This window comes from Falco biarmicus, chromosome 1 (genome assembly GCF_023638135.1).
Source record: "Falco biarmicus isolate bFalBia1 chromosome 1, bFalBia1.pri, whole genome shotgun sequence".
Classification (NCBI taxonomy): Eukaryota; Metazoa; Chordata; class Aves; order Falconiformes; family Falconidae; genus Falco; species Falco biarmicus.
The window spans coordinates 77,747,851-77,775,842 of NC_079288.1; the positions used below are offsets into that span (position 1 = coordinate 77,747,851).

Below are 27,992 nucleotides of genomic sequence, written 5' to 3' on the forward strand. Positions count from 1 at the left end.
GTCATTTCAGTCACTTTTACTGCTGTGCACTCACCACCAGCCTAAAACTCAATTTATTTAAATGGAACTTTTCATGCTGCCAATCTCAGAACTTTTGTTGAGTTTCTTTTCTGTAAAGGGATCTGATTGTCCATGTTGCATAAATGCTCACTGAATTGCTTGTATATGAAAAAATGCAGACCGAAATGTTGTCCTACTGAAGAATATAAAATCTTATGTTTCAAATCTATGATCTCATTTGTCATTCTTTTGAAGCTACTTCATGATGTGACACTGTTTGTTGTCAGTAACAGCACTTAGTTCTGTATAATACAGTGCAATAAAATGCCACAGTCTTTGGGGGAGATGATGAGGCTACCTTCTTGGGACGTTAAATAACACATTTTAAATTCAACTTGGCATAAATCAAAGCATGTAGATGACAGAGAGAGAGAAAGTTCTATTGGCCTCCTCTCGTTTTCTCCCTCAATGTAAAACTATGATGAGTTCTATTAATTTACTGAAAAAAATGTTAGAGGACAATGAATTTATTTGTGCAGTAGAGTTGATTTCAGAAAACAAATTATTAATAGTAAGCACCATCCGAATGGAAAAAGAAGTTTCTTGTCATTTTCTTTGGGTCTCTCCAATAGTCTTGTTATGTCTTGTTTATATTTCTTTTTCTCATCCTCAGGAAATAATCCTCACCTTTATATAAAAAGTCTTCATGTTTGAAGACAAAAGACAATTTAATATGCACATCCAACTATTCCTTAAGAGACACAACAAAGAAGGCGGCTGCTATAGTTATCACACAACCAGAAGAGAGAGCAAGAAAACAGAAACTGCAAATATTTACAATAATGAAAATCTTTGGTGGTTTGTTTCTTTTTACATTCCGCGTTTGGAGTTTAACTTGATTCCTTCTTCTTAATCAAAGAAATCCCTGAATCATTCTGTCCTGTTAGTAAGTAACAGAGCTTAGCAGTGTCAAAATTATTCCTGTGCATTAAGGACTAACCTGAGTGCTACGATCAAATGTGGCAGTAGTCCGTATGCCTTTGGTATTAGTTCCATGGCTGAGTTCAGTCAGAGCGAAACATCCAAAAATCTAAATAAGGAGATATAAGGCACAATTCAAGACCACTTCTACTACAGCAACTAAAACTCTAAGATTTCTGGACGATTGCAAATTCAGCGGTTGGAAAGTAACTTGCAATTGCAAAAAAACAATAAAATGTAACCCTAAGGCTAGAGTTACATGCCTGCAGTTGAATAACAGGTATTTTATGATGGCTGACTCATTCAGGCAGGTACAGTTTACTACATTCACTAAGTTTTCAGCTGCCTGGGTTGAAAGAACTGTTGTGTAGTGAAAATCATCAAGTCTACTTGCATTACAAGCCATTCTGGGAACTCCCAAAGTTAGGTGGAAAACAGAATGAGCCTGTTTATTTTTAAAATTACAAACAGCCTACATTATTAAAGGGGATAAATATATATCAGATCAATGTATTGATACACCTGGTTCTCAGCAGCATTTAGGAACACTGCCTGCTTGAAGCCACACTGAAGTGTGCATGCTACAGCCCCTTACCCTAGACTGGTTCTGTAGTACACACTTTTCAGTAACAAACCTTTGAAAAGCAAGAGAAAATAAAAACAAACAAACAAAAAAAAATCCAAAACCAAACCCTGAAGCCTCAGGCAAAATAATTCTGAAAATACATATCCTAAGGCTTTTGCTTAGACTGAGAATCATTAAAAGAATTCATCCTGATCTTCAGCATGGGACAGCCAATCAGAACTATGTAGTAGTATATTGTTGTCTATGAGCAGACAGATAAATATGCAATTTCAGAAAATTAAATAATCAAGGAAGATGAATGGCTGGCAAAAAAAAAAAAAAAAAAAAAAAAGAAAAGATAAGAAGTGATAAAGAATAAAGGAAGAAACATGAAGCTCAGTCTGGGTGTGCTCAGCATGTGTATCTCCAGCGAATGCTGTCCACATGGCCAAGTGGCATGGACAGGAGAAACCGTTTAGGATTGGCTCCTTCTATACCAGATAGGCTGCACTTATTCTGCAGGGTACTTGGTCCTGAGTCTCCACTGCACTCTGTGTGGTGCTTCTGTGGCATTAAGACATTATTATTTTCCATTTTATACCATCAGAATACAACTTCTATAGCATCATGGCAACAGTATGCATTGCACAGTGTATGACATATACATGGGAGGTGGGAGTGTTTGAGCATGCAAAACTTGCTAAGATACTCTTCACTGACTATGGGCGGAGACTGAACTGCTGTAGCGTCATCTACATTGCCTTCTGGGAGAAGTCCCCAAACTCTGTCTGCATGTTAACTTGGACAGTCCAAAACAGATCCAGGAAGTGGCATAATAGCTAGCAGTGAGGACAGGGTAGTCAGGGCTCAGTGCCTGGATTTGCTCATTGGCCTCTTCTTTTGATAATTAGAAGTACCTAGGTATGTAAAGAGATCAGAAATAACACAAAGGTGCGGCTGGTGCCACAGTTCTGACGGTACCCATTTCTCACAAGTTATCAAAAAAAGCCCATTACCTCCATGCTATAAACTTGTTTCACAAAGTCTGCAAATCTCGTAGAAGCACTCAAAATTGTACCTGCAAATACCTGTAAAAACAGAGAATTATGAACTAAATCAGTGGTGACCCCATGATAGAAAGCACAAATTGCACATGCATAGTAATTTGTAATAGTGATGTCCATTAAAGAAACCAAAGAACGTAGGCTGCATAGTAAACTACTACTTAGATTACAGCTGGAGAAGGTAAGTCAGGATTTGATCCTATCAAGGCCCCTTTACAGAGGACTCAACTTTTCACAGCTCTGTTCAAGCCTCCATTGCAAAACTTAAAAAATGCCTAACGAGCTCACTTTCCACTCATCCTTACCGATGCCCCCTTGAGTAGGGTAAAACTTTATTCTAGTTTTATTGCAAATATATTGGGAACCGAAGGTGACTGCTGCAAGATCAGACAAGAACATATTTTAAAACTACCTTCAGTTTTTCTAGATGCATATTCACATAACAAAACTGTAGTTTCCAGATCCTCCCCTGCCATGTGAGTAGTAATTAATTAATTAAACTAACATTATTTGACCAGCTATGTCAAGTATTCTTTCTGAGAGACTCATCTAGGGAGCAACTGATGAACAGAATCCCAGCCACTGATGTCAGTGAGAAACTTTACACGGGTTTTCATTCCTTCTGGATTCTGTCCTGAATCAAGACACTGGGGATTAGGCAAGGACGTTTTTGATGCTTGTATCTGTAGCAAAGACATAGCCACTAAATAGGGCCCAACAACCAAGTTCTTCAGCTGCTACTGCCCTAGAGAGGAGGCAGAGGAGTGGACAAAAGAAGGTGGAACTGTAGGAATCAAAGTATCTTTCTGTAGCTCTGTCTATACTGCTCCACCTTTACTTTCCAGGTGGGATTCCAGACATGGGCTTAACGACAGGGCTTAATGACAAAGACCCACAAACTTCACTCCACAGCTCTCTGATTCTTCTGAACAGTTAAACGGAGTTCCATTTTTGAAAACAAAAGACCGGGAAAAGACATAGCTTTAATAAAACAGGCAGAAAGCAACAGAATTATGGTATTACCAGACACTTAAATTAAATATACACCACTATATCCTTTGAACTGTACTTACACCGCAATGTAAGAAATACTGGAGACATGGAGACCAATCGTACATTCCTATGCAGATCATCATATTAAATATCTTTAATGGGTTCTCTATGATCTCTTGCTGAGTAAGAAAATTATATTCAAAGAGCCTTTTACAGCGCAGGAATGTCAGCTCCTGATATTTCTCACGGCATAAATCTTCCCCAGGATGATGTGCAAAGAGAGGATCACCTTCCAGAGCAGAGAAGATTCTATTCTTGAGGGGGGAAAAACTGACATGAGAATGTTAATCTAAAAGCATTAACAAAATGAGTTAATGTTCTTCCAGGATAATACTAAGCCTCAATCTAAGGTTTAATAGAAGTTATAAACTTATAAAGCCCAAGCTCTAGAGAATAAACAAATATATTTAAATGGTCTGTCATTAAATGTACAGTTCATGAAGCTAAATTTTATGAAAGCTCCTTCACAACGAAGTAGTAAGTGTGGGACTGATTCACTCTGAATATAAGAGAACAGTACGGTAAAACTTACTTGCTTTTTATAACAGTTTATTATTTCATTACATGAAGCTACTGGCAGGATCTAAAGGACAATGGCCCCTAATCCAAGGATAAAGGAAAAAATCCAGGGATTACATTCAGTTAGAAATATGCCATAATGGTAAAGCCATTAAGCTACCACAACTGCTCTGTTCCCAGATGAAAGCAGAAATGTACTCCATTTAATGGAACCATCATATGCAGTCATTCAGTATGGGGATGTGCATTTTTTAATGTTTTAATCTGGATCCTTTTTTTTTTTTTCATTAGATGATATACTAAGGCATTTTTTTACTTCAGATGTCTGTGTCTTCAGGATATCCACATCTTCTTAATTATCTTTCATGTAATTTATAGGGGCGGGGGGGGGGGCGGGGGGAATGCAGTGCCTTAGGCAAAATCTTTCTGAAAGGTTTTTTAAGTCCTTTCCTCCTCTCTGAAGAGAATGACAGAGTAAGAAGAAAGAAACCCAGAAGATTTCCTGTGGTTTTCTTTGAAAGGGTCACTCCTTCTCTCCGTATGAACAACACTATTTGCTCATACAGCTTTGAAAATCCATCAAAGCGCACTTGTGTTTTTCTATGCTTTTAAGCCAATCAGTCAGGTGCAGAACAAGACATTCTTGATTTCTCAAATCTACCTTGTAAGACTTTAATAATTATGGTGAATGTTCAAGATCAGCTTAAATCCATGTAGATCTCTACCACGTTCAAACAAAACAGTTCTTTCTCCTCCTACATCTCCAAGTCATGCATTCCCACACCATCTCTTGTGCTGCAATTAATCTCTTTCTTTGGTAGGTTTAGCTTTCAGCGAGGTAGGCATGCTAATGTGTCCAACTGCAATGCCACATAAGCATTAACGCAAGCACAGATCGTAGGAAATTATGTCAGGTCAAAGGAAGACAGAAATACTACGTTTGGCAGTGCCATGAACATAGCTCAGCTTAAGTGTATCATAAACCCACAGGATATATGATTTAATGCAAACAATACAGTAAAGACAACATATGGTAGAATATAGTTCTTTCTCACTTTGAAATGAACACTTGAGGTTCTATAACATAGCATCTGCTGGCCTCCCCTGTACTGACGTTCAGTAATGAAACAAGTCTTATGAGACAGCTAAGTAGGTTGCTCAAAAGTTCTGTTCTATTCTGAAAATTAGACGTACAAATCCAATTTCTTCATGCTTGGTATCTAAGGGTATTATTAAATATTCTCCCTTTGAAAATCACATACATGCTTCTACTGATATCTCCAAAATTAAAACATGCTTACAATTTTTGCAAAGTTTACCTTAAGCCGGATGATATCTTCACCATCTAGTAACACTGCCATCTCCTTCCAGTTGAAGGAAGCTTTCTTACGATATTTGCAAAGCGGTCCTTTAGGGAAATCTGGTAGCAAAGTATCCCATGAACTTTGATTGCCAGTGGCTTCCTTCAGGTTCAGTGAGGATGCCATTGTTAGTTAAACTGCACCAAACAAGAAAAGATACATCACAAACTGAAGCACCACAGATGACTCATTTTTAATAATAAAAAGAGATCAAAAGGGTTGTTTAATTAAATCCATACACTTGTTCAAATGTAAGAGTACAGCAGTGCAGAGCCAACTAAAAGCTTACCCTTCCATTTTTCTAATTCAGTTGGCTTAGTACAAGCTAAGAAAAAAAGAATACCTTTGATCAAATATACATGAATGACACAGTCTTTGTCATTAAAATATGAGCTAACCCTTTTTAAATAAGCAAAATATGAAACAGGGACACCATTGGTTAATATGGCATAATAAGAAAGGGGGGATAAAAGATTCAGGCAAAAAGCCCCCATGTCTTAAGAATAATTGTTACCTCACTTCTAACTTAAATGCAACGTAATAAAATAGTAAAGCACCCAAACACGCATACAAAGCCCTGTTCAAATGCAGGAGATGCCTGTATTATCTTCACATTACTAATTAACATTTAAACAACTTTTAACTAAATGGCATCTTTGTTATATGTTAAGGTTTGGTTTCATATAACTGAAGTGATGACCTATTGTTTGTGCATAAACACCTGACTGAACACATCAAGGAAACTGCAGGAACTCTGCCCTTATCTTCCACTAGTTGAATATATGAAAGAGTAAACGGGTAATAAATCTTCTAGTTCATGTACGCCAATTGCAAGAAACAAATGTCTGTATAATTGTGCACATTTGCATCTCCTTTACTTAATTTAATCTTGCCCAGAACTCGGTTAGCTCCCACAGATCCACATGGCTACATGAGCGCTATGCTACCTGGGTATATCTGTCCAGGCCATTAGGAGTACTGCAGAAAAAAAACAGGTGGCTTTGCATAAGCGAAACAAACACACCTCCAGCCCTGTATACTGTTTCAGTGCTTTGATAGAGTGAACATTTAGAATTGTGAGACTAGAACAGTATCAGCGCATTGTCCATCATTAATAGAGAAGGCAAATGAAACAAGCAGGAGGCCCTCTCTGCAAGGAGTCTGTAAAGGGTACAGACTAAACCTGCATAATTGAAGTCAAATAAAACTATTACAATAGTGACTTCAACAGAACACATAGAACTATAGAGCTTTTCTTTTACATAGATGATGCAGCTCTGGAAAATTCTCTTGAAGTGTCATATTGCCATATCAAGTATAAATTCAAAGTGAGAACTTTGCAACCACACTTAAAGCTTCACTTCTCCTTTCTTCCCTAAAGTTTAAATTTTCATTTCTGTTACGTATTGCTTGTAACATTTTTAGTTTGTCTTTCCACTAAACATTTTTTTCCTAAATACTTTCTTCTCTGCTGAGTTGACCTGAGGGTCTTGTGATCAAAAGCAGTAAGGCCCCATGAAATCCTGCTGGCATTTTGTGGTGTACATCTATGGATCACGCAAGCGCACTGCAAAAAGTCACAGACCCGGCTGGATTTCATTATCAGTAGGTGCAATCGCACTAGTTTTGGAGAAAAGGAGAATCGCTTTGCATTAGAATCTGGCCCAAAGATAAAAGGCTTATTCCTCTGCTGCTTCCAGAAGCAGATGCCGGAGTACCTTCTGCTGCTACCTGCTCCTAATGCACCCAGCAATATCTGTCCCTTCATGCAGATAGAAGAGATCAGTGTTATGCTTGTGAGATGCAAAAATAATCAGGCAGGGGAACAGAAGCTGGCTGCATTATAACAAGGGGACTGGCGTGAAGAAGCAATCTCACAGGTACTGGGAGGACATCCAGGCCCAGGGCTGGCCAAGGGCTCAGTATGGACTATGAACTGTATAAAGTAGTCATGAACTATGAACTGTAAACTATGAACTGAATAAAGTACAGAAACTAATAGTTTCTACTTTGGCACTCTACTTTTTCAGTCATGTTTTTTTCCTCATCATCTTGAGGTACCTCCCTACTACATTTCTGCTAACGTACTCCTCTTATGGAGGTCATTTCCTAGTTCTGGACAGTATAGACACAGAAGACGACTGCAGCACAGCATTTCTGCACGTGACTTCCAAATTGGTTCTAGGAAGGTGCAGTTCTAGTACTGAGCAACAGGTTTGGAAATAGAGAAGGGGAAAAAAGGGCACTGAGAAAGAGCATTTCAACCTGAAGCCAAATAAACAGACATTACTCTTCTAACTGGAAAACAGGTAAATCAAGCAGAAGTTCAAGGCTTCTGGCTCAGAACAGAGAAAAATTTACATGCAAATATTGCAGTTATTGAACCTAACTTTATTTACATAGCAAATCAGTAAGATTGCTCAAATGAGAAAAGTGTTCACAAACAAAGGATCCTGTACTTCAAAAAAATTTACAATTTCTGTCTTCACACAATGTTTTAATGTAATTTGGTTCCAAGCAAATATCAAAGTGATCCAGAAACCGAAACAGGCAGTTACAATAGGAAAGTTAACAACTGGCCTAAAGAATAACCTCAGTGTTAACTTCAGCCTTGTGCTGGTATTTCAAAATCTGCGTACAGGTGTGGCAGTAAAAAAATAACACGTTATTTTCGACTTGCTGAGAACTGCTGCAGTTTCACTGAGAAATGCTGAGTTGAAAACCTTTTTAAGTGGACGATGCTCCTGCTAGTTAATTCAAACTCATGCCTGGACAACAACAGTATCTGAATCGCGAGGGAGTATTTCAGTCAGCAGTGCATTACCATCAGTTTTCTGGCATGATGACACAGCTCAGACACATGGTAGCTGCCAAGAATAACGTATTGTACCCTTATTCTGTCAGAAATAGCATTACTCGCAAACGTAGAGCCGACAGAAAATAAGAAACACTGTGACAGCAGTTGCCCAGAGGAAGACAACACCGGAGAAGCTAAAGGCAGGGAAGTAAACCTCCTCTTTAAGAATCCTTTGAGGTTTCATTGCACAAACCGCTATGTGAGCTGCCTGAATTCAGGGTGGGGCCTCGCTTCTGCTCAGAGGAAAAAGTCCAGACGACTAAGTAATATCCTGGTTTTTAGCACAAAAAAAGTACAGTGATTTGTTTCCTTGAAAAGTCGGGCAGTGGGAGGCCTGCCAGTCCGCGTTCCCGGGTTTCAGCCCGCTTTCAGAAAGGTGTTTCTACGCTGAGGTACCGCCGCCCGTGTCACACCGATACAGGCCTTTTTCAAGCAAACGCTACACACGGGGTACAAACCCAGCAACCCACACTCGCTCCTGGGAGCAGGCGGCCCCCCGTGCAGCGCCGCCCCGCAGCAGTTCCCCGCCGCGCCCCGCAGGGCCGGTCCCCGGGCAGGGCTGGCAGGAGGCGCTGCCCGCCCGCCCGCCCTGGCCGCGGCGCCGTGGGACGGACAGCCCGCCTCCGCCTCGCTCGGGGCTCCGAGGCCACGGCCCGGGGTGCACCGGGGACGCGGCACCTACCTGCGGCCGCCGCCGTCCCCGCCTCAGGAACTGACGGGAGCAGCCTGCGACGCGCTCCGCCTCCTCCCCCTGCCCGGCGGCGGCAGCGGCGGTGGCGCGGCGGCCATGGGGCCGGTGGGGACGGCGGCTGTGCGTGATGGCGGCGCCGCGCTGCCTCACGGCTTCTGGGCGGCGGTGCGCGTCTGGCTGGAGAAGCCGCAGGTGGCCAACAGGCGGCTGTGCGGCGCCGCCATCGAGGCCGAGGGGACGGTGCCGCTCGGGGAGGGCGGGGAAGCGTCTCCCCCCGTCGCCGCCGTGTGGGGAGGCGGGAGCGGCGGGGGCGCGGGGGGGCGAGCGGCGCCCGCTGGGGCTGCGGAGCTGGGCCGGCTCTGGAGGGAGGTGTGCGGCCAGCTGCCGGCGGGGCACGGGCACCTGCCGCCGCCCCTCACGCCGTGGGGCGGGCCGGGCCGCCGCCCCGAGCTCCGCGCCGTGCTGAGGACGCTGCTGCCCCGGGGGCGGCCCGCCGGCCCAGCCGCTCCGCCGCCGAAGGAGCTGGCGGTGCAAGGTGAGCGGGAGCGGGCCCCGCGGCGGCGAGCGGGGCGGCCGGGGCGCCCCAGGTGCCGCGTCTCTTGCAGGCCTGTCGCGTTGGCTCGCAAGAGGGATAAACACCGCTTTTTTCACTGCTTGTGTGAGTGCAGGTGGATTTTTGACCCTGTCCTGTGCTTAGATTTTTTATCTCTTACTTTTGTCGTTGTTGTTGTTGTGCTAGGAAGTGTCAGCAGCTGAAATACAAATTACGGAGGTGAAGCACCTGCAGGACTCTGGTTTAAACAGCCCCTGCTTCGATGTTAGGAGATCGTAGTAGGGGAACAGCTGATGTGTTATGTGTAAGGTGCTGCTGAGGTAGGGGAAGGACTCAGGGATGCCAGACTTCCCCCTGCTCCCGAGGAGGAGGTATAGATGTCTCATCTTTTTGCCTTCCTTAAAAAGAAGAGGCAAGAAGGACTGTCATCATGCAAGCTGCTGTCCTAAGCTACCCACACAGGAATGCTGCTTGCAGTGCAAACCTAATTATGGGCTTGTAATGAGTGATGGGTAGCCTTTGAAAATGCAGAGAGAATGAAAAAAAGTACACACCTGTGGCACCTGCCTGGCCAAGTTGAACTGTTTGTGTCTACTTCCTTACTGTTCAGTATTGTTTAAAAATGAAGCTTGACTAATTTTTGGTTTTGCATTGTATGATGGTAATATGCTGCAGTAAATCCTACTATAAAGAAACATAAAGGGTAGAGGTTGACGCCTTTTTAAGATGAATTTCGGAAAAAGTGTTGATGTGGATTAAATTCTAATAGTAACGTTTTGAAAAGAATCAGAATTCCAGAAACAGTTACATTTACAATGCAAAAAGACCTATAATCATTTATGGGGGACAGCTGACTTAGGATGACTTGTGGCCTAGGATTCTTACTCTGATGACTTCAAAGAAAGTATGATGCCCTCAAAAAAACCAACCAACCAACCCACAAGTATATGTTGCGGGTTTGATTTTGTTTTTCTTTTGATGTTAAGGTGGTCCTGAGCTACATCTAGAAAGCCTATCTGTAAGAAAAAGTCTAGGAAAATATTTTTTTTTATTTAGTATGTTTATATTAAAAAATGTTAGAGAGGGGTCAGGTAAGGATGGGCTGAGATAGCAAGACTTGTATGGCTGATTACTCTTTCCTGTCTCAGCAGATTTTGGAGTCCATTGAAGTTTGATTACTTAGCCAATATAACATTCTTAGTTGGAAGATTTGCAGTTAGCAGAATGTTTGCTTTGATGGTGATTGAAAAATGATTTTAAAAAATGAGAACTTAGTAAGTTATTCTGAAGCAAGCATCCTGGATAAATAGCTGAAAATATTTTTGCAACTGGCTTATAAAGTAATAATGCATACGAATCATATGACATAAGGAATATAGTAAATGTTTTAGAGTCACTTTATAGAATGTATATAGGGAAGAAATTAAGATATTAAGATTTTCTAAAAAAACAGTATGTGAGTACTACGCTTGATCATGCCATTCATATTTCAGTGCAAGTTGCCTTTCTTTTTATTTGTAAGTTATTTCAAAAGGACACACTCTCCCTCTTTCTGTTTTCACTTGTGTAGGAGTTATGGTACCTGCATGATATTAGAGAATGAAATGTGACAAAAATTGCAGAATATCTACTTGAAATGTGGTAGAGGCACTCAAGTGTGTTGACAGCTGTTTGCCAGCCCATCTCAACTCTTCCAGAGTCCCTAGTGTTTGGATGTAAACGTTTTACTCTACAGGTGATAGATACCATTAAGATCAGTAGCCTGGTGTGCTGAACATAGCTTAATATGTTAACATAATACATATGCCTTCACCTAAAAACAGGTCATCTTAGGTAGTTTCCTTCAGAGTTGAGAGATCCTAATTTAGGGATAGATAATGTGGTTTTTCAGTGATTAATCCAGGAACTCTTAATTAGGAAAGCTGCATGACATTAAAAGGGAAGTGTAGTTATACTTAATTATAATCACATAATAGATTCTATGTTCGAACATGGCAAAATTGATAGATAGTAATGATGTTATCGATTATTTTTTAATATTGCACTGGCTGGTTATCTAATATTGGGGTGATACGTAAGTCTCTGTTAATTTGGAATGTGCTTCCCAGGACTACACATTTACTGTGGGGTAGGGGAAAGCAGCACTTTTGTGCTAAAACCCCCTCACTGTCTAGCTTTTACATTACTAAAATAGTTAGGTTTTAAGAAAATGAATATTCTTACTGGTCAGCCTTAGATATTTTGGAAACATGCAGCAGAATGCTAAATTTTGAAAATTCAAACAGTTCAGTAGTTTCAGATGTCAGGCACCCTGAGAAACAGATCTGTTTGTAGCATTATGGTTCTTCCTGTGTTGTCCTAGATCTTGCCTCACTAGTTTGCACTAGTAAAGAGACTAAAGTTTATTTTGGTGCTAACCAGGATGGTTTGCACCATGGAATAATATATCACTGTTTACATATCTTTTCAGATATTTACAATGGGACTGTGACCTTTTTGCCTTTGGAGGAAACCAGTGAAGGAAAATACCAGATTAAAAAGTGCAATATTTATCAAATTCAACTTACACATGTAAAAGATGAAGAATGGTAAGTGCTAGGAGTGAGAAAAGAAGCAAACCCTGAGTTATTGCAAGGATCACACCATGTTTTAGTATTTGTACCGAGGTGATTTGGTTTGTGTAATTTTCTGCTTGATTAGTAAATGACAGTAGTGGTGTGATCTTAATGCAATGCGAACCTATTGAGCTTCAGTCATTGAAAGGTAGACCATTGCAGCTTGGTCCTGAGCACCTGAGGGTGTAGCTCTAAGGAAATCTGAGTCAAGTTAGAGGTGATGAAATAATGAAATATGCTGACTGGTATGTTTTCCTCCTAAATTTTCTTGTTGTTTTCATTAGTTTAATGAAGTCAATTTTACTAGTTAATGTTTGGATATCTTGCTAAATCAGGTTGTTCGTCATATGTGAGTCCTCAGTCATTATGTTAATCGCAGCATGGACACTCATGTCCAGTGTTTGAATTGGCAGATAATGAGCTGTCTAACAAAGTTCAGGGGAGACTGTTCAGTAACATCACCGTTTTATTTTACTTCTGGTTTTGTGTATCACATATTTCCTTATTGTTCAGCCTGCTTTTATACCTCTGATCTGCTGATCACTTAATCATTGTTTTCTCACTCTTTGAGCTAGCTGTTGTAATGAAATACGCTCTATTTATACAAAGTTTTTATTTTATTTTTAAAGGTCTGTGTCTATTGTAGCCCTGTTTCCAGAAGACTGGTTTTCAGATGGAGTTGCATATCCCAAACTAGCATGGCTTGGAAATGAGCTTTTGTCCAAACTGGCTAAATGGTCTGTGGAGCAAAAGCCCAGTGAGTTTAAAAGTACACTCTCGCTCATTTCTGTGGCAAAATACAGCGAGGTTTATCAAGACCTTAAGGAAAAATACAAAGATATGGTAAAGGTAAGTTTAGCAATAGATGCAGTAATAATATGTTTTCCTATATTTTTGGTTGGTTGTTTGGTGAAGCTGCTTCTTTCACTACATTTTTTTTTTTTAATAAAAGAAGCAACTGAATTGAAATGTATGTTTTATGGTTTCATGTTTTGGGGTTTTTTTCTGTGTATGTGGAGGAAAAAACAATTTAGTATTTGAAAGAACTAAACTGGAAAAGCAAGATTTAGAGCCAAATTCACACTAGATACTTGGAAGAGTTAGGGTTTTTTCAGAATGCATTCCTTCTGATAAGAAGAAGCAGTAGGTTAGTGGACATAAATACTAAGTCATCCACACTGGAAGTCATAAATAAAGCACCTTCTTCTCCAAAACCCGATTCTGGAAATAGCACTGGTTAGCAAGTAGGTTAATTTTTCTATTATTCTCCTTAAATTTGGATGCTGTATTAATATGTGTTTGAGTTAGACAAGCAATGTTGTAAAATAGTTTTATTCTGGTGATCCCAAAAAATGACAGTGATCATCTTGAGTGCTGTATGAAGTAATGCCTATATCCTGACTCTAGCTACAAGCAAAAATATTAGTAAATGCTGTTGTAAAACTGTGAAAGTGTTGAAAAGTTTTACTGCTGATAGTTCTGTACTAATAGAAGGATAGAGGTGAGAGGAAAGTTGGACTTGTGGCTAAGGTAACAACGGTTCAGTCTTTAGCTCAGCAGTAGAATTAGCATAGTGTTGGGCATTTTAAACTTTGTTGCAATTCCTTGTTGACAAACTAGGGATAATACTGCTGCTTTCTGTCTATTTCAGGTTTAGATTCTTTGTTCTGTTGTGGCAGGATAATTTTATGCCTGCTAAGCTGTGAAAATAAATTCACAAATGTTCATGTTATCAATGTTGCACATAACAGGAATAATATAAGCTTTTTTCTTCTGAGAGAGTTAAGCAAAAGGATGCATGCTTTATTGCAGAACAGGTGCAGCAGTTTGCTTGTGACCTGCACGTATGGAGCAATAACATTCTTGGAAACGTTGATTGGGTGACAGCAGACATTTTTTATGCCATGATTCTTTTGTGTGACTTACAAAATCAGTCTTTATATTCTTTGAGTATATTATTTTATGAGGTTAAAATGCAAAATTTGCAAAATGCAGAAACCTATTGAAGTGGAGGGGTATCCAGATCGCTTTAATTGAGCACTTTTGGAAATAATTTCAGATGGTACAGAAAATAATTTTTCTCTTTTTTACTGAAGGTGTGGCCTGAAGTGACAGATCCTGAGAAATTTGTTTATGAAGATGTTGCCATTGCCACTTACTTGCTGGTAGGGAACCTCTTTGCCTAATAGCATTCTGTAAGGTTCTATTTCCCAATAGTAGAAGCTCTCTAAAGAAAATCAGTATTTTCATTTTATAGTTTTTGCAGTTTTTCAAATAGAATGACTTGAAGTGATTACAGACATACAAAGCAAAAGGAAGGGGGTAGGAGAAGGGTTATGAGTTTTCTGGGATTTGGAGTTTTTCTTGCTTTTGCTTTCATTTAAGCAGAGAGAAAAGTTCTTATTACAATGTTTTTAAGCTCACCTTAAACCAAAAGTGAAATTGATGTCTATAACTATTCAAGTTTCATTTGGGATTTCAGGGATTTACATATAATATGTCATTAAAGGAAGTAGGCATTTTATAACAGATTTGGAAAAAGAAAAAAGAATGTGACACAGCAAAGGGAAAATAGGTTAATTTTTTGTTTTTATACTGCCCTATACCACAAAAATCAGGACAATAACAGTGAAGAGTTTAGAGGGCTACTAAAACTTCTCTGTGAAGATGTGATAAAGATTTGTGGTCCTGTCACAGGAGGTTTGACCTACACAGACAAGATCTGATATTTTTTTTAAGTGGTAAAATGAAAAGCAATGATACAGCAGAAAAATAGTGATTAGATGGGCTGATTTGGAGATCAAAAGCTATTGTTTCATACATATGTCTACCACTTGCTAATTTTATGCTAAAGGTTTTTCACTGCTGTACTTTTCCCTGAGAAAAGTTCAGCTTAAATCCCATCTTCAGATGCAATAAAGTCAACTGTAGATGGTAGGAATGCAGATACGTGCTTGATGCAGTTTTCTAAGGCACCTGCGTACGTCAGAATTTATGAAAATTCTGCTACCTGCAGTCACTAAAAACTTCAGATTTTTAAACAGCATCAAAATTTGTCACTGTGTAGGCACATACTTTTGACTGCTGTCCAGAGTGTGGTAAAAACAGGTCTGCCTTAAAGTGTAATGTAGATACCTCTTACATCTTCTCTAAATCGGTAAATGTAAGTAAGGTAGCTTGTTTACAGAACTCATTGAGGGCCAGTTTATTTTGATGGTTGACAAAACTTAGAACCCCAGGGTTTTTTTCCCCGTAAGGATTTTTAAAATTATCTGAAGAAGCCTGACTGACCTAGGCCACTCAAAATCTTGATTGTCATGTTGATGTGAGAGAACTTTTTACATCAGAGAAATGGTTGTGATGAAGTGGTCAGACAGTTGGGCTAGATGATTGTTGTAGATCCCTTGCAACTGAACCAATCTATGATACTGGCTTGTGGAAAAAGCTATATATTAAACTTATCTTTTACCATTTTTATCACCGTGATATTAGATGTTGACAATTGGTTGTAGCCCTCAGAAAATTCTGTAATGAGAGAATTTTTATGCATTAGTGTTAGTTTACAGTGTTAATGTGTTTTAGCTGACGTAAGCAGTAGTTTTCAGAAAGTTATTAAAATCACCCAATAACTGGCTTATATAAATGAAAGCTTAAAGTATGCTATTAATAACCTAACCTCACTTCAAAAATTTCAGGTATCTTTATGATGGTATATAATATTTATTTAGATTAAACATTATTTAGAAGTGTGTTAAACAGGTGGTTAAGAAAAGGTGGGCCCAGTGTTAAATTTTTATGGATTTAAGGCATCTAAATCTGACCTCATTTTACTCAGCAGTCACATTACATCACCTGCTGTCTAGGCACATACCCAAAGAAGTAGCTATTCAGTTTGTATCATGAGAAACTCAGCAGGGGATGGAGGATAGGTGTGATCTGTGTAGGAGGTGATTAGGGATTTCCAGGATGGAGCCTAGAGTGCAAAAGTGCAATGACTGGTACATTTAAAAATGTAAACATAGTTTGATAATCTCATGGATTATCTGCAGCTTCTTTCCCTCTAGCAAAACTGACAAATTAACAAGTAGCAATGTTACAAATATTAATTTTTATGGTTAAATACTCTTGAGGACTTTTGTTAGTTGCAGTAAAGTAAGTGTGCAGAGTTGATGAATGTGTGCTCTGTAGCTTGTTGTTGAAGGAAAAAGAGTTTGACGGTAATAGGGACTAATCCATGTCCTGCAGACAAATGTCCAATTAGTAACTAACTATGAACTAACTATGGAAAAGTAACTACTTTGGTACATAGCAGGGACTATAATCGGGCTAAAAGTCCCTTTAACTGATGCAGAATTTGGGGCAGCTGACTGTTGCCTTGTTCAGTAGAATGTGATGTTACATATACAAACATATAGCAAACTGTTTACAAAGAACATTTTTGGTTTTGTTTTCACTCTGCCACCAATTCTTTCTTTAATACAGTTGGATGTAAATGCTTCTGTGGTGTTACTTGCAAATACACTGCTGACAGTTTACTTGCTACTTCCCTTGCTTCCTCTGTTCATCTCTTGCACCATGTGTTACGGTGTTTTGTATATGTTTTTTACCACTTATGTTCAGTCCAGCCCAGGATTGTGTAGCCTTGATTAATTTCAAACTGCAATAACTCAGGAGGGCGTGCTTAGCACTTGGAAAATTACTGGTATTTCTGCAACATAATCCCTGCCCCTCGCCATAAACAGTTTTAGAGGCTTTGGGGTTGGGTTTTTTTCCCTCTCAAGTTGTTTTCTCTGTGAGTACAGTGAATCTTTTCTGCCACATCTGCATTCTCTTCCAGCTTTCTCCTTACATTTACAATAACCTTTACTGATTTCTTACAGGGAAGCTTGAGAGCAGAAGTCTAATATGTTTTCTTTTCTTGTCTTAGATTCTTTGGGAACAAGAAAGAAAGGAAAAAGGGTTGACCAAGAAACAGTCATTTGTAGATCTTGGATGTGGAAATGGTCTACTGGTTCATATTCTAAACAATGAAGGGGTAAATAGAGTGCTTTTTAAAATAATAAAAAATAGAAGTAGCCAATATTTTTGTTATGCTTTCCTTTTATCTGGCATGTAAATACCCAAAATTCAGTTAATTCATGTCGCAAATAGGATTTTGTCACTCTAGTTACCAGGAGAAAATCCTAGCAGAGCTTTAGAAACCTTTCACTTATCTATTTTTACTGGTGCAATTCATTTCAATTCAAGGCTGTTTTTCTGAGGTAAGAAACAAAGAGGGAAAAGAAAAAGTAATGGTGTGATTTCATTATGCTGTAGACAAAGGAAAAAGGAATGGGGAATCTTAACATAGAGATTCTCTCTCACAAGATTTTGTTCATGAACTTAACTTTATAGAAATTTAATTCTACTTGTCATGTCCTGAAAATGTTTTGGTTTTTTTTATCTTTAAAAACAATCCTGGATTTGTTAATTTGTGCTTTGAGGAGTGGCAACAGCAAAATTTGGTTTCTTGAGGCATAGTTTCTGAAACAACAAAAAAAGGTCAGTGAGATTAAACAAAACCCATTAAAATTGGGTCTGTCTCTTTCAGAAAATTGTATTTTCCACTTCTAAGAGAACGTTCTAAAATCTGTAGAGGAAATTAACGTCTCCTATTAGATCAATAAATGCTGGGGACTAGGGGCAGGAGGGAAGTTCCAGATTCTCTTAACAGAAACACTCTATCCTTGTATGTCCAGAAAAATTTATCTGAGATGCTGTTTTTCCTGTAGACATTTCTTTTCATGCATCATTAGGTCATCATCGCTGTAGCACTGGCAAACATTGTTGACTGTAAAAAAATCGTGTGTGAGAGTTCTATGAGCCTTTTTTAGTAATAGACTTTGATTAGTTCTGCACAAGGTTCTTAAAGTTCAGAATCTGTTACTTACGCATTCTTTATTTCTTGTTTTAGTTTCCAGTCCTATTTCCTCTTCTCATCAATTTACACAGGGGAAAGTGTGTTTGGACTCCAGCAGCCTAATTGATTTCAGTATTTGAAAGATGGTTCTCCAGCAAGGACTGTTTAGGGTAGCACTCTTTTCTGAGCCCTGTGGGTGCTACAGTAATATTTGCCTTATGAAAAGTTTTGGTATTTTAAAAACAAACAAAAAAACCCCCACTACCTCTGCTTTTACTTTTTTAGAGATCCAGATTTTCAAGAGCAGTTTCAATGGGTGTGCCCAGATAAAATTTCAAACCAAATATATTCTTAATGCTTCCTGGGCTTTCCCTTCATATTTAGAAGGGAAAGAAAGGATTAGAAGTATTTAGCTTCTGCCTGAAATGGTGAAGATGTGTTTTATTCTGTCTAAATTTTAGTATGAATGAAATAATAATTGTTAATATATACATTTAGTGAGCCTGTTTGACAATTTCTGCTAAAAATTGAACTTCAAAATGATACTTTTTGTTCAAATATTTCAGCATTCAGGTAGAGGAATTGATGTGAGGAGAAGGAAAATATGGGACATGTATGGACCAGAAACTCATTTAGAGGTATTATGCAAATGTATGTAAATCTTACTGATTTATAGTTTTATTCATTTGTTCATTGCTTCATGTTGTGTTGATGTAAATGTAATCAAACATACTGGGTTACAGACAGTTGTCTAAAGTGATCTGTGGGTTTGGTATGATGCCACCCATATGTCTTATGTGACTGTAAGTTGTAAAGGGAATTACGAGAGCGTGCTGTATCGTACCCTTGCATATTTGCAACTTCCTCATTTTACAGCTGAGAAGACTAGTGTAATTTCCTACTGCGTGTACAGGCAAGCATAGCATGAAACAATCTTTGATTTTACTGGAAGATGAGTATTAAGCAGCTTGCTTTGCACCACTGTACCTCATAAAAGATACTATATCCAAAGTTGTGAGTAGTTTAGTCTTGAGAGTGATTCTGACCTTCTAGTGCTATGTGCCGTTCTGGGGAAAAAATTGTTGAACCTCAAAGGAGCCAGTACTCTGCCGTACTGACCTTGTGGTAAATAACTGCAGTAATAGCCTTCAAAAAAATGAACAGGAAAATTAGTCTGAAAGAGGGATTATATTCCAAGTTCCACATTAGCATTTTTATGAGAACAGGAACAATTCGAGCATAGGAACATTCACTTGGTCTGATACTTGTTAAAGTGTGGTGCTGATGAACAGTTCCCTTTGGAAGTGAGGTGTTCTGGTTTCTTGTTCTCTAGACTCCTAAAATTTCTCACTCGGTTCTCTCAAAAGTTGTCAGTGTCCAGTATATTAAAAGGATTTTCTACCGGTAGTTATTCTTTAGTAGTTTTTTAAAAAAAGTTAACTCAACATATCTCTGAATACTAACAACTTAGATCAGAAAAAGAGTAGCATTTTTCACAGATGGGAGGTGGAGCTTTCACAGTCTTGGTGCAGCCTTTTCTTTGCCACCCTGCCATTTTGGGTACAAATGGCCAAAACTGCCAGATTCCTTTGCTGCAGTCTGCAGCCAGATCTTAGTGACAGGCTTCATGAAACAATCCAAAATATCAAGCTGTGGTGCTCATTTGTTCCTATTGTACTATATTAAGTCACTTTTGATCATACCAAACAGCATCTTCTCTCTTCCTTCATGTTATATATTCCTTTTTCTGCCCATGTTTCTGTGTTGTGGAAATCTTTGAATTTTGTATATTCCTTTCATATTAAGGTCTGGCTGTTTAAAGTTTCTCAGTTTTTTTGACTCTTAGGGAAACTTCTGCGCATCAGCTGTCCCTCTCGGCACCATGAGGGAACAAATTAGAAAAGGATAGGTTTTATTTGTCTTTTTTTAAAAGAAAAGGAGAAAAAAAAAATTCATAGAGAACAGTTGAAAAAGCCAGACAGAAACAATAAAAAAATCAAAAATATGCATATAAGGAAAGTACTAATTGGGGGGGGGGGGGGGGGAGTTACATACTGTACAGGAAGGCTGAAATGATTTTGTAAGGCTTCTGTAGCAACAGGAGCCACAGAAGCAAGAAGGCACCTGCATCCAGCCTTTTGTTACCCTTGAAGCTAATTTTGTTTTGATCTTTACTTAAAAGCTTGAGTTGCAGGATGGATATTGCCATCTGTGACATATACAGTGCCAATACTAACAATATAAATGAATGTAACAGGTGGCATTTGGCATCGCCAAACTGCTGTCAGGCAGGGCGAATACACATTTCATTATGAGTGACTGTCAAATTGTGGAGTGTGGCACTGATAATTCATGCTATGCCTAAACTGAATGATCAAAACTGAAATGTAATGTAGGAGTAACTTGTTTAATCAACCATAAGAAAACGCTTACCAAACACTTGATTTAACTAATCTGCCAATCCATTAACCTGCCAAAAAAAACTTTGTTACATACATTTTCTAGGAACACATATGCAGAACTAAAAATAGTCAGATATGTAGTATTTACAGTGAACAATAATACACTGTACTGATACTTAAAACACCTAACGCTGCTTTCTGCAGAGAGGAATTGGGGTGTAACAGAGGTAATCTGAGATTTCCGAAATACCCTAACAAGTGTTTCTTTGTGGGTTTTGGGTGTTGGTTTTTTATATGTATAGATTTCTGTACAGGTAGTGCTTTACATATAATTCTGAATTTGGAGCTCGTAAAACATTCATTTGGTATATAAAAAGAGAGTATGGCATAATTTTTAGGGCTTTTCCTAACAGTCTGTGGAGATTAAAATTTAATTTTTTTCCACATCTGCCCAATAATTATTTTGAGATTTATAGATACTTTTTTACATAATAGTGTGTACTTCAGTAGTGTCAACATCTTTAAGTGCTTTCTTTGCTGAACTTAGTTCAAGGTAAGAAGAACATGTGTGTGAGTTAAATGTTAAAGGCACTCTAGAACTTAAAATTTAACCTGTATGAAGAATTCATACTGTTTGGTGATTTTGGTTTTAAGGTGGTTTTGGTTTTCGGGGTTTTTTTCTTATAGAATTCAGCATAGAATATTTTTGAGGCTAATAACTATTCTGTGCACCAATGTTATGTTGGGAAGACTTCTCTGCTGATGTCTGCTCAATCTATACAAATTGATTTTCCATGAGGCAAAACAGTATTCTAAAGGCCACCAAAGAAGCCACCTTTCTCTGAACTATTGTTTCCTATTTTTGCTCCTGTTTTGCATGTATCGTATGGTAGCCTTGACACAACTTGGAAGGGGATCAAATGGCAACATAAACAGGGAAAGTGTTGGGCTGTGTTAGGTTTGTTATATGTGAATTATAGGGTGTGAAGAGTGGTGTTATGTATATTAGGATTTTATTTGGGAAGAGTCTCTGAAGGAAGAACATAGTAGTGAAGCTGTGTTCTGGTTAATTGCTGCATGAGTCCTAGGAGCGTAAGACGTAGAAAATTAAGTGGCTTTCTGAAAAATTGAGTCCAGAGAAGGAAAACAGCAAGAAATCATAACGCAATGTATGATATTTGTTTACAAATATTTAGGGTGACAGATATCTTAATCAGAATTATTATTCCACTCTTTGTCTGACTAACATTTGTGCATAGCTGTTGCTAAATTACTTTTTTGTAGCTATAAAAAATTACTACCTGGCAGAAGTGCAGACTGAGGAAAACGTTGGTGTCTGTTCTCATTCATCTTGTATTTGTCAGCTTGTATGACTTTAAATACATTTCATTTGGTAATAAAGCACTAAGCAACAATATAAAGAAACTTGTAATTTATTGTTTGATTTTCTAGGAATCTACAATCATGCCAGGTGACAGTCACCTCTTTCCAGACACTGACTGGCTCATAGGAAACCATTCAGATGAATTAACACCATGGATACCTGTAATTGCAGCTAGGTATTTGCAGAGGGAGAGGAGTGGGAGGGAAGGAAGAAAAAGAACAAAACCCAAATGGAACAAACAAAAAAAAACCCCACCCAACCAAAAAAACCCAAAATAATTACTGATGTGGGCTTGTTGAAAACTGTCACTTTTACAGCTGCATCTGTGGTCCTTGCAGGGCCTGCTGCTTTTGATGCCAATTGATTATTTTTGCAAAATGTTTCTCTTCCTGTGGAGAAGTATAGATGTAGTATTTTCTTTCTCAGAGAATTCAATACATTTTGCTTTTGAAGTGCAAAAACCAACTAATTTTTATTCCTTAGATTTGAATCTGTTTGTTATTTAGTTGGGGTTTTCTGCTTTTTTTAAAATAAAATTGCTATTGGTTCTGCCTTTCCTTGAACTGTTGTGCTCTTCACAACCAGCTGCAATAATTTTGTATCTAGAGTTTCCGTCCTGCAAACCAATTTGGCACAGTAATTTGCCATAGCAAATACTTTGTGAAACAGTATTTTTGATTATGCTAATAGAGCTACTGAAAGAGGAACATAGAAATATTATTTCAAGAAGTTCTGGCACTTAACAAAAATGTCCATTATTGCTTGTATCTTGTGGGTTATCTGCTGAGTATGTGTGTTTTCTGAAATTACTTCCCTTCGGCAGTTTGTTATCTTTCTTGTAGGTCTTCCTATTCATGTTGCTACTTTGTGCTGCCATGTTGCTTCTTTGATTTCCATGGAAAATACAGCCGAAGACAAAGCAAGAAAACTCAGTACAGAGAGTATCTTGATTTTGTTGCCCAAGTGGGATTTGTATGCAGCTTTGATGTGGAAGAAGATTGCCTTAGAATTCCATCAACAAAAAGGGTAATTTTGGACTGTGTAGGGCTTTTGTCTTTTTTTTTTTTTTTTTTTAAGCTGCTAGCTCTCTGAAGCAGATAAATGTTCATTATTATTGTTTGTTCTTTTTATTGTAAGATCAGGCTACAGTCAGTTGCATTACTTGAGACAATATGCTCTGAAGAGAGACTAAAATTACTTATTGTTTTCTTGGGTGTTCTGCTCGTAATGTCATAGGTACAATCCTAAAGACAGGAAAGAATGGAAGTTTTATGATTATTTGTTGCCACCCTATGGGATGGAAAACTTACAAAACTTATTTTTTTCCAGCTGCCTATGTTGCTTATTTCTACTTAATTTGGCTGTTTTTCATGTTGCATGAAATTCAAAGTGAAATGTTCTCAGAGTAGGAAGAGGTGTCCAGCTTTAGTTTTTTATATAATCTGAGGGTCAGGAACAATCTTCCTGTTCTGTGTGGCGTGATGGATTATGGTTTGATTACTGGATTTCTTCTGTGGCACCAATATTTGAAAACTAAAATTAAAAAACTGACAAATGTCAATAAGCATTGACTTTGAATGGGTATCTCCTGTAGGTAGATTTAGAAGCCTGTGTAAGGTATGTGCAGACTTGGGGGCTGTGTGTAAGTATGGGACTCTGTGTAAATAGTGATTTGCGTGTTTCTGCTAAAATAGGTAAGCCTGGTTGGAAAAAATAGGACCTATCCACCTACAGAACGTGCTCTGATTGACAAGCAGATAACACAGTATATTAATAATCGTCAGACCTGTGCTGTGGTCATGTGTGACAGAAGAGTTGGATTTAATCATAAGGATCACTCTGATGATGTGTGCAAAGAAGCACACTCAGAACTTCCTGAAAATGAGACTGAGACTGCTGGTACAGTTTGGATGCCTAAATTTCAACCCAGAGAAAAAGTAGAACAAATCAGGAATTGTGCTTCCCTCCCTCAGGATTTTGTAGATGATGTGGTTCTCAATGTGGCAAACCTGCTGTTAAATGCAGTCCCCCAAAAATCATGTTCTAATATGCTTGGTGGGAATACAAATACCTGGAATCAAGGAGGTGAGATTGTATGTCCTTTACATTATCCTTTGCTTTTGCTGGTAGAAGATGTCTTTTCCAATGAATTTACATAATTAGAAGTTTAGTAAGCTAAATAGATCTTAGGAAATACCAAGAACAGTACAGTAGCAATCAAAGGCTTTTTTTCCCTTCTCTGATTGCACACTGGGATGCAAACAAGGCATATAAGATTATATTGAAACCGGTGTGGGGTTTTTTCCCTCTTCATTTAAATACTAGGACAGAGTCAATTTTTATTTAAAAAACTCAAAGCAAACCCAGAACTCCTCCCCATTTACCAAACCAGAACACTTTACATCTATTAAGTTTATTTTTGTATAGGTACTTAATAATTAGCTCTAATTATGTAAGAACTGTGTGATAAGTGTTTTGAAGTGCCGGTTGGTTATGATATGATGAGGAATTTTTAGTTTAGTCTTAGGAAGAAAAAGAATTTGCTGTTAATTCAGTTAGTTCTCACTACTACCATCTTTCCATTTTCCTCCACCTGGTTTTATTGCTTACTGTAGTTTGTCATAAGTTACTGGTACAGGAGATCCTTTAAATCATTCTCTCTTCTCTCTAACTACATGTAAATTATGCTTATCACAAGGAATGTTATATGCTACTGTAAAAAAAGCAGGGAAAATAAAAAAATACGTCTTACTGTGGATATTCTGACTTGAGTGCTGTAGAATGAAAGCTGCTATTTTACAGATAATAAACATACACAATACATATCGTGCATGATATTGGGAGTACAAAGTTGCTGCAGTACTGGTAGATAATTCACAGATTCTGCTCATAATCATTAACTTGTATAGAAGTTAAATTTTCTTAGGATTTTATATATATGCAATTTTAATAGCTTCACCATTATTTATTGCAGAAAGCCTTTCTTTGAAAGAAGTAGCAGAACACTTAAATAAAGAGACTTTAAAAAGACTAAAGAGTGAATATGGAGGCCTGCAGACACTACTTAAGAACAATCATCAGGTATTTGAAGGTAAGGAGTTTTGGTTCTTTGTTTTGGTTTTTTTTTAATTATGTTATCTCCTCTATATGCAGTTAAACTCAACTGAAAAATTACTATGGTGGTGAATTTTTTAACTGCTTTGCATACCTTTGTGGAAAACTGGATATTCTTTATGTGCCTATTGCTCCAAGATACTGTTACTAAAGCTTTTGAATGAGATCGGTAAGGCATCTTATCAGCAAAGCGTTGTTCTAGACTGACTGTACCTGAAAAGACAAGTCCTTCATTAGAGTGGCTAATTTAATGCTATTGCTTGACTTAAAGACTAGTTTTATTTTTCCTATAAAGTATATTGATGATTTGGGGGCTGTTAAATGCAGAGCAAGTTCACTAAAGCATTTAAATGAGACTTTGTCTGGCCTTACCAAGCCCCACAGTGTAAATGCCAACACAAAACAAAACTAGTCTCTGTAAGAATCTGTAACTGTGGGGCTTGATGTGTAGCCTGTGGTGCCTGGCTGAAAGAACTCAGTAGCAAGTTTCTGTGGTTGGCTGGATTTGTTGGTAGCTGGTTTCTTCTTCCTATTGTACTGTGATGGTGGTGTCTTTTGTGTGGTTAGTTTTTGGTGTGGGTTGTTTGGGTTTTTTTGTCAGTGTGGAGTTTTGCAAAAGTAAGGTTAGCTTTGCAGCAATACAGGATCTGCAGGTTTTTACCAGTATTACGGCTGCTTCAGGCTTGGAAGTATGTTAACTTCTTGTGTCCCGACAGTTCTACATCAGCTGTAAAATATTGATCAACTCATGGATGGCAATGAGAATCCTGAGAATGCAACCTAGTTGCTTCTAGTGGTTAAATTAGCGGCTTCCACTTAGTTCAGCTTCAACTAATGATTTCTGTACACTTGGCAATTATAAAATGTGCAGCTATACTGAAATCCTTTTGAATTACCAGCTATTTAAAAGAATTGGTCACACTGTGTTCATTGTGTGTCTGAATTTGATTTCTTGTCATTAGGGCCAGGTGGAATAGATTTGCATCTTGTTACATGGAATGAGCATTTTAATTTGACATGGATGCTGTCTGCACATTACTTCTGCAGAAAGACTAGGGTTAAGGCTGGATCTTTCTCAGCAGTATACATCACATGGGAACTCCCTGGGGCTTCAGTAGAGACCATTTAATTCTTCCCTGAAGTAGCATGTCACGATGACAAGGGACTGTTGCCAGCACGAGGTCTGGAAGGATATCGTTCATGCCAAAGAGGAGAGAGAAGAACACGGCTTCAGCTCGTCTGTCATCTTTTCTGAAGTGTTTTTCTTTTAAAGACATGGAAAAGAGGGATGCTCGTGTGCACACACACACAAGAAAGGTCTTAGAGTAACTGATCTGTGGCAGTTTCTTTTGGTCAGGCATCTTATCAAATATGGGACTGATTGTCTTTTAAAAAAAATGCTTGATCATAAATAGCACTGTATCTGCTGGTTTTAGTTTGAGAGAGATTTTAAAGCTCTGCTGAACCCACTTCTGGATTGGCTGTGTGTGAGGTCAGATCTATTTGTGTATCACAAGGAAGCCTGGAAGGATGGATTCATTCAGGCCTGAGTGTGTGATATTAAGCTTTCACTGGACTCGTTACCTTTTGAATAGTGATCATCAGAATGCAGAATGGCATCAGTTAACTACTCCAAGCTACATATATGTGATATAGAAGGTATGATCGAAGCAGAATACGAAAACAGAGCATAGCCAATCTAGAAGTGCCAGATTATTCCTTCATTTCACTGTGGTCTTACATCTATGTTTTTTCTTTCTGTCTTAGTAACTTCCTTTTATTCTTTTTTGCTTACACATTTAAGGAGTTGATAGAGATTCACAAATGTGTTGTGTGCAGTTCATGGACCTAAACCAGCAAACTATTTAAAAAAAAAAAAAAAACCAAACCAACAAAAACAACAAAGCACTGAATCTTTATTACACAATAATTCACTGTTGATTCCTATGAAGGACTACACTTGTTGTCTCTTTGATGCGGTGTATTTTTGGGTCAGTGAACAATGGTCTTTGCAAGAGCATTTCTGTGTAGTGAAAGTAGTAGAAGAGCCTTACTAGATTTTTGCTGGTAATCACATTTTAAATGTGGAGCCATAAATTTTTGAACACAGGAAGGATTACAGTTCTTCTGGTTGAAACTTTTTTGTCAGTACTTGCAATCCAAATTCCGAGGATCTTAGTCTAAATGAACTTAACTGCTGTATTCAAAACAAATAAACAAACCTCTACAAAGACGACAGTAAAACATCTCACAGAGAAATGGATCAATTCTTCTTTAGACCATATCTGTACAATCTTGGTTTGTTGTGCACTTCTATTTCTGTACAAGTAGCACATTTGGTTTTGCCTGAGTGATCCATTTGTAGAATATGTATTTAATTCACAGAATGTCACTATACATTTTTTCCAGTGTAATTCCCATGCCTGTCTATTAACAGCTATATTTTTGTTTGTTTTTAAATCTTAGTTCTAAATGGGAGAGTTCATATTCGTGACTGGAGAAAAGAGAAACCATCAAGGAAAACTAAGCCTGAAGTGAAACGACGCCTTTCAGCTGAAGCATTTAAAACACGTCTCTGTTGGTTTTTCATTCATCATCCTGATGGCTGTTCCTTGCCTTCTGAATCTTGCCCATATGCTCATGGGACTGAGGAGCTAAGGCAGTCTCAGATTATTAAAAAGAAAAAACATATACAGTAATGAAATACTGCCACTTACGTTTAAGTTTGTGTACATAACTGAATCTGATTGTCTTCAGGACTGCCTAGTGCATGAAAAACTGTATGATTTGGAGGGGGTTTTGCCATTCTTGTGTATCTTATTTTCCACTTAGTTACAAGTTTGCCTGTATTTTTAATTCTTTATGTTTTTTTTATTAACATGGAAAAGGTATAGTAAAGCATGTATATACTTCTGGATTTTGTCGTGGCTTGTC

The 27,992-nt window shown here is 38.3% G+C and overlaps 2 protein-coding genes across 6 annotated transcripts in view; one reads left to right on the plus strand and one right to left on the minus strand.

The window, feature by feature from the left end:
- The window catches only part of ACOX3 (acyl-CoA oxidase 3, pristanoyl), a 36,653-nt gene extending 27,437 nt beyond the window's left edge, over positions 1-9,216 (minus strand). Inside the window, exons 1-5 of one of the 5 annotated variants that reach the window (XM_056338686.1) lie at positions 9,083-9,216; positions 5,502-5,680; positions 3,684-3,917; positions 2,563-2,634; positions 1,001-1,090 (exon numbers count right to left, since the gene is read on the minus strand). In XM_056338686.1, the coding sequence (XP_056194661.1) occupies positions 1,001-1,090; positions 2,563-2,634; positions 3,684-3,917; positions 5,502-5,669 (564 nt within the window). In that variant the 5' untranslated portion in view covers positions 5,670-5,680; positions 9,083-9,216. Of the gene's footprint in view, positions 1-1,000; positions 1,091-2,562; positions 2,635-3,683; positions 3,934-5,501; positions 5,681-6,421; positions 6,743-8,367; positions 8,953-9,082 lie in introns of those variants that run through there. The other 4 variants (XM_056338695.1, XM_056338677.1, XM_056338712.1 and 1 more) reach the window with 4 other exon arrangements.
- On the plus strand, positions 9,089-27,975 carry TRMT44 (tRNA methyltransferase 44 homolog). Its single transcript, XM_056338724.1, has 11 exons — positions 9,089-9,626; positions 12,115-12,232; positions 12,889-13,108; positions 14,356-14,424; positions 17,187-17,294; positions 18,725-18,796; positions 22,013-22,119; positions 22,787-22,970; positions 23,639-24,029; positions 24,919-25,035; positions 27,525-27,975. The coding sequence occupies exons 1-11, from the start codon at positions 9,188-9,190 to the stop codon at positions 27,755-27,757; spliced, it is 2,058 nt and encodes a 685-aa protein (XP_056194699.1). The 5' UTR covers positions 9,089-9,187; the 3' UTR covers positions 27,758-27,975.
- Positions 27,976-27,992: the final 17 nt, after the last annotated feature.

Bases quoted from the DNA above. Each gene is read 5' to 3' on its own strand.
- TRMT44 (XM_056338724.1), top strand. From the start codon at position 9,188: ATGGGGCCGGTGGGGACGGCGGCTGTGCGTGATGGCGGCGCCGCGCTG. The intron at 22,120-22,786 runs GTATTTGCAGAG...TCTTTCTTGTAG, and splicing joins ATACCTGTAATTGCAGCTAG to GTCTTCCTATTCATGTTGCT. The intron at 25,036-27,524 runs GTAAGGAGTTTT...TTTAAATCTTAG, and splicing joins CAATCATCAGGTATTTGAAG to TTCTAAATGGGAGAGTTCAT.